At 46.6% G+C, this 5,625-nt stretch overlaps 1 protein-coding gene across 1 annotated transcript; it reads right to left on the bottom strand.

Annotated features, from left to right (window-relative positions):
* Positions 1-354: 354 nt before the first annotated feature.
* LOC109516825 (zinc finger CCHC domain-containing protein 12-like) lies at positions 355-5,619 on the bottom strand. Its single transcript, XM_019871626.1, has one exon. The coding sequence runs from the start codon at positions 5,477-5,479 to the stop codon at positions 4,067-4,069; it is 1,413 nt and encodes a 470-aa protein (XP_019727185.1). The 5' UTR covers positions 5,480-5,619; the 3' UTR covers positions 355-4,066.
* Between the last annotated feature and the right edge of the window lie 6 nt (positions 5,620-5,625).

Here is a 5,625-nt window from a genome sequence, read left to right as displayed (position 1 = left end):
CTCAACTCTTCCATGTCACTGTACAATGCTTCACTATCACCGTCATTGGTTTTCATCTTGCTTCTTTTGCTCCTTGTCCAAATCTTTCTCAAATCTCCTCCTCGAGGATCTGATTCACTTTGATCCACAACAGGTAAGAACCCACAAGGGAGAAGTAAATCCCTGTGTAAAGTGCGGTGAGGCCCATCTCCGGTTTCTGGTTTAACAACATAAACAGGACTGTCTTTGATGCGTTTTACAACTGTGTGAATGGTTCGTTCCCAACGATCTGCAAGTTTGTGCTTTCCTCTGATGTTAACATTCTTTACCAGGACTCTGTCACCAACATAGAGCTCAGCAGCTCTTATCTTTCTATCAAAACGTGTTTTGTTCTTCTCACCCATCTTCTTTGAGTGTTCGGAAGCAAGAGCGTAGCTCTCCTGGAGGTTGTCACGAAGAATTCGGACATAATCTGAATACGATTTGGGACCACCTCGACCGGGGTAAGTACCAAGGACAAGATCAATGGGCAATCGAGGCTGCCTGCCGAACATTAGTTCATATGGGGAATACCCTGTTGTGTCATTTTTGGTACAATTGTAGGCATGCGTCAGAGGCTTCACAAAGTCTCGCCAATGGGATTTGTTCTTCTCCTCTAGTGTGCCCAACATGTCGAGCAGGGTCCGATTATAGCGTTCTACTGGGTTTGCCCGGGGATGGTATGGAGTGGTACGAATTTTTTTTACCCCGACGAACTCACAAAGGTCCTTGATTAACTTAGATTCGAAGTCTCTACCTTGATCACTGAGCAGGCGACAAGGGAAACCATAGGGAATGATCAAATTATCCCAAAGAGCTTTGGCTACTGTCTTAGCTCTCTGGTCTCTCGTAGGTACTGCTATAGCGAATTTCGTAAAATGATCCGTCAATACTAACACGTTTCTTGTGTCTCGGCTGTCTGGCTCAATGGACAAGTAATCCATACACACTAATTCAAGGGGATAAGTTGCATGGATGTTCTCCAGTGGAGCAGCCCTCTGGGGAATGCCTTTCCTCATGACACATCGGGGACATCTTTTGCATTTGTCTTCAATGGACCTTGCCATTTTTGGCCAGTAAAACCTCGCTCGTGCAAGATGTAGGGCACGGTCAAAGCCAAGGTGGCCAACCTCATCATGTACACCTCGCAAGGCTCTTTCACGATACTGATGAGGTAACACCAACTGGTAGACAGGTGAATCTTTGTCTTTACACTTCCGATATAACACCCCATTACTGAGCTCCAGTTTGTTCCATTGGTTTAGCATGGCTTTAACATCAGTAGATTCACGATTCGTTTCCTTGGGTCCAGGTTTCACGCCTCCTTCTAACAAGGTTATGACGCGAGCAATAGAAGGGTCGACTCTTTGTTCCCTACGCCAATCGGCATCTGTCATTGAGGGCAAGATGTCTTCCCCATAGGCTTCAGGAACTACTGAAGGGTCAATAGCTAGGGACTCCACAACAACAACCGGTCCTGATGGAAATGGAACAGAATGGCGCTGACACAATGCAGTGAAAGTTTCATGGTCCACTTGGCTGGACGTTTCAATGAGGCGTTCTTTCATGTCACTAATACGAGCTCTCTCCTTGCAAAAAGCCTCATCTTCGTGAGGTGGCTCTTGTGGCCGACGAGACAAGCCATCAGCGTCTTTGTTTGCTTGACCTGCCCGGTACTTGATGGTGAAATGATACGTAGACAAGGCAGCCAACCATCTGTGTCCAGCCGCATCCAGTTTGGCACTTGTCAAGACATATGTTAGGGGATTATTATCAGTTAGGACAACAAAAGAGGAACCATACAGGTAATCATGAAACTTATCACACACGGCCCACTTGAGGGCCAAGAATTCGAGTTTATGTGTGGGATAATTTTGTTCACTTTTGGAAAGCCCCCGACTAGCATATGCAACTGCTCGAAGCTTTCCTCCCTGCTGCTGATAGAGCACAGCTCCTAAACCATCCCGACAAGCGTCAGTGTGTAGTACGTATGGAAGCTGTGGGTCTGCAAAAGCAAGAATTGGTGCTGTGGTAAGTTTCTCAATGATCGAATGGAAAGCCGCCTCACACTCTGGAGTCCAAATATCAGCAAGTGACTGAATAGGATGACGGGCCAACTGGGATGGCTCTCGTTTGTAAATCTTCCCTCGTTTCTTTGGTGGGTGATAGTGTGCAGTGAGGCGGTTAAGAGGTTTAGTTATCTTGGAGTATCCTTCAACAAAACGGCGATAGTATCCAGCGAAGCCTAGAAAACACTTCAATTCTTTGAAAGAAGATGGGCGTGGCCAGGTTTTCAAAGCTGAGATTTTGTCAGGGTCGGTATGAACTCCACGTGCATCCACAACATGTCCTAAGTATTTCACTGAATCTCGAAAGAATTGGCACTTTTCTGGAGACAACTTAAGTCCATAGTCTCTGAGACGTGACAACACCTTCATCAATCTGTTTTCGTGCTCCTCTAATGTGTCTGAGAACACAATTAGATCATCCAGAAAAACAAGCACTTCATTGAGGTGGAGGTCACCAACGCACTTCTCCATGAGGCGTTGGAAAGTGCCCGGGGCATTTGTGACGCCTTGTGGCATCCTGTTAAACTCATAGAAGCCAAGGGGGCACACGAAAGCCGTCTTGGGCTTGTCCTCTTCGGCTACTTCGACTTGGTAATAGCCGGACTTAAGGTCCATGACAGAGAACCACTTTGCTCCACTGAGAGCCGCGAATGTCTCTTCAATATTCGGTAGGGCGTATGCATCTCTAATGGTCCTCAGATTTAGCTTGCGGTAGTCTATGCATAGGCGAATTGAGCCATTCTTTTTCTTAACCAAGACAATGGGTGAAGCGAAAGGGCTTTGAGACTCACGAATTATTCCAGCATCGAGTAACTGTCTGAGATGCTGTTTCACTGCTTCTCTGTCACTCGGGTGGATAGGTCTTGGCCTTTCTTTGAAAGGTGTCTCATCATGTAACCGGATCTGATGTTTTACAGCAGTGGTGTGGCCATACGACACTTCATCAAGGGCAAAAACTTCAGAAATCGATTGTAGCTTTTTCTGGATGCGCTCTTTCCATTCATGTGGGATAGGAGACTCATCAAGACTGAATGGGGATCCATTGGGTTCCTGTTCCGGTTGACTTGGGGAAAACTGAGATTGCACAGATTCCAAAGGGGAAACCAGTTGGGCTGCACAAGCTTGAGCCACGACACTAGTGGGCCGCAAGGTCACACTATGTTCGCTCACATTATGCACTATGACCGGTACTTTGGTACTGGCCCTAAAGGGGATGTCCACTAAAGCTGATTCAATTAGCAGCCCTCCTGGTAATCTGTACTGGTCATGCTGTTCAATAACGATTCTTGTGTTCTGGCTCTTCCGTCCTAATCTCACATTCCCCATGAGACACAATTTTTGGTTTGCAAGGATGGTGATTGGCTTCTTACTATGCAGCATGACAGGGTAGGAATGTGTATCATTTCTCTGTGCCTGGGCGACATGTTGGAGGATCATTGCAAACTGTTTAGAAGGCAATATCTGAATAAACTTGGGCCCATTTTGCTCTACTAACTGCTCATGAAGTCGCAAAAGCACATTTGTCCCAATCAGCAGTGGGATCCTACTGTTGAAGTGGCATTCAGGAACCACGAGTGCGAGTACGACTAATTGCTGCTCTTTTCCTGCTAAGTGCTGTGGGAATGAAATGTTTGTTTGAACGTAGCCTAAGTATGGGACATTTTGTCCCCCAGCTCCTTCAATCTCAAGAATAGTGTGGATGGGTTGGATGAGAAGATGGGAAAGGTGCTCTTTGTGAAAAGTTTCAGAAATTGTCGTCACTTGTGAACCGGAGTCTATTATGGATTCGCATGGTGTACCTTCAACAAGTACAGAGGCTGCACAGCGTGGGCCTATAAGACCCTGCGGTAATTTCGATTGAGGGTTGAGAATATCAACAGGTTGGGTTTGGCACGTGGTTTGTCGTTCCATGCCCAGGGATTTGGGACTCAGGGAATCAAGGGTTTCAGCTCTTGGACGTCCCACCGCAGGAGCTGTCACTAGTTTAAAGCAAAAGGAGCTGTAGTTTGTTTTGCAGCAAAGTCTGTTTGTTTCTTCTTCAACTCGGCGTTCCTTTCTTTGACAAGAGTGGGGTTTGGCTCATTTGTGCAGTGGGCTGCTATGTGATTTCCTTCCCCACACTTGAAACAAAACCATGCACGCGGCATTCCAGGGATTCTAGCAGAGGTTTGTGTTTGTCTCATATTCACAGCCGAGAGCTCCTTCAGATTTGGGGTTTCGGATTTGCATGTAACCCTCTGGTTCTGGACAAGTATTTGAACTTGTTTGGTCAACTCAGCAATTTGATTTTCAAGTTTAGCGGTTTCGTTTGGGGGTTGTTCAATGGGTTGTGGAGATACGGGGGAGTTTGTCAGTAGGGTGGTGTCTCTCTCTTTTTTGCTCAACTTTTCGACTTGGCTCATGAGTTCATTGATTTTCAAGTCAAGTTTCACAGTTTTGTCATCTGATGAAGTGGGGCCTACAAGCGGTACTTGGTCAAAGACCGGAATGCTAAATGCAGAGTGGGCGTGTGCAGCAGCCTTTGTTGCACCCAAATGTTTCTTCATACGATCAAACTTGGCTGATCGTCGGTCTTCTTCTGTCCTCAGCATGAGAAGGAGGTCGGGGAATGAGGGAGGAGAACCCTTTTTCCCTTCAAGTTGGAGACCTATTATCAAACTCTGGTCCCAGCAACCCCGAATAAATTGTTTAAGGAGCAGCCCATCTGCATTCGTAGCAGCTGCCCCTCCTCTAGAAATTACTCTGGTGAGAAGACTGTGGAGGCGACTTAAGAAAGCAGAGGATTTTTCTCCGCTGTTTTGGTTCGAGCAAAGAAAGGAAGTGAAGAGTTCTTCTCCATCTTCGACAACACCGAAAGCAGATTCAAGCTGATCTACATAAGCGTTTGGTGGCGCAGCAACACCAAGGGGCTTTACGATTTCAGAAGCAGGGCTGAGCAAGCTCTCAAGGATCCTCCTCACCTTGTGTGCATCAGTCAAAGAAGAGTCACTGAGTAAGAGATCAACTTGGCTGCGCCATGTCTCATAATCCACTTCACCGTTGGGCCTAGGAATTCGACCTGAGAAGGTGCGTATTCTTGTGTGTGATGTGTAAGTTGGCTCATTACGTACAATGTGCTCAACTACTACCTTCTGAACATGAAGAGGGTTGTAAAGGCTCTCATCCATGCAGACCTTTTTAGGGCTAAAAGCGCTACTGGGCTCCACTGGTTCACTTCTATCGGAATAGTGAGTGGCAGTGTCAACATTCTGGTCATCAGTCGGTTGTGTTGCAATCTTTGGTGTGGGGTCTGTCTGCAATTCGCTTTGAAGAAAGCTAAGGAAGCCAACCTTCCCACTACTCCCCATAGATTCAAGTTCCCTAAGGTATCGACGGGCCACTTCTTTGCCCATCTCGCCTTGAGTGATGTCTCTAACAGTTTTAGAAGTCCAAACTGAACTTGGATCAACAGGGCTTACAAGCCCCCCTAAAGTCAAGGGATCAATTTTCAGAATAGCCTGTTCTGATTCATAGACAACCAGAGTTCTGCCTTTAGGCT

This window comes from Hippocampus comes, unplaced genomic scaffold (assembly GCF_001891065.2).
Source record: "Hippocampus comes isolate QL1 unplaced genomic scaffold, H_comes_QL1_v1.1 scaffold977, whole genome shotgun sequence".
Taxonomy (NCBI): Eukaryota; Metazoa; Chordata; class Actinopteri; order Syngnathiformes; family Syngnathidae; genus Hippocampus; species Hippocampus comes.
Note: the sequence above shows the minus strand (reverse complement) of the source record. Positions and strands in the feature narration are given on the sequence as shown.

Excerpts from the sequence above, each read along its gene's own strand:
- LOC109516825 (XM_019871626.1), bottom strand. The coding sequence starts at position 5,479 with ATGGGCAAAGAAGTGGCCCGTCGATACCTTAGGGAACTTGAATCTATG.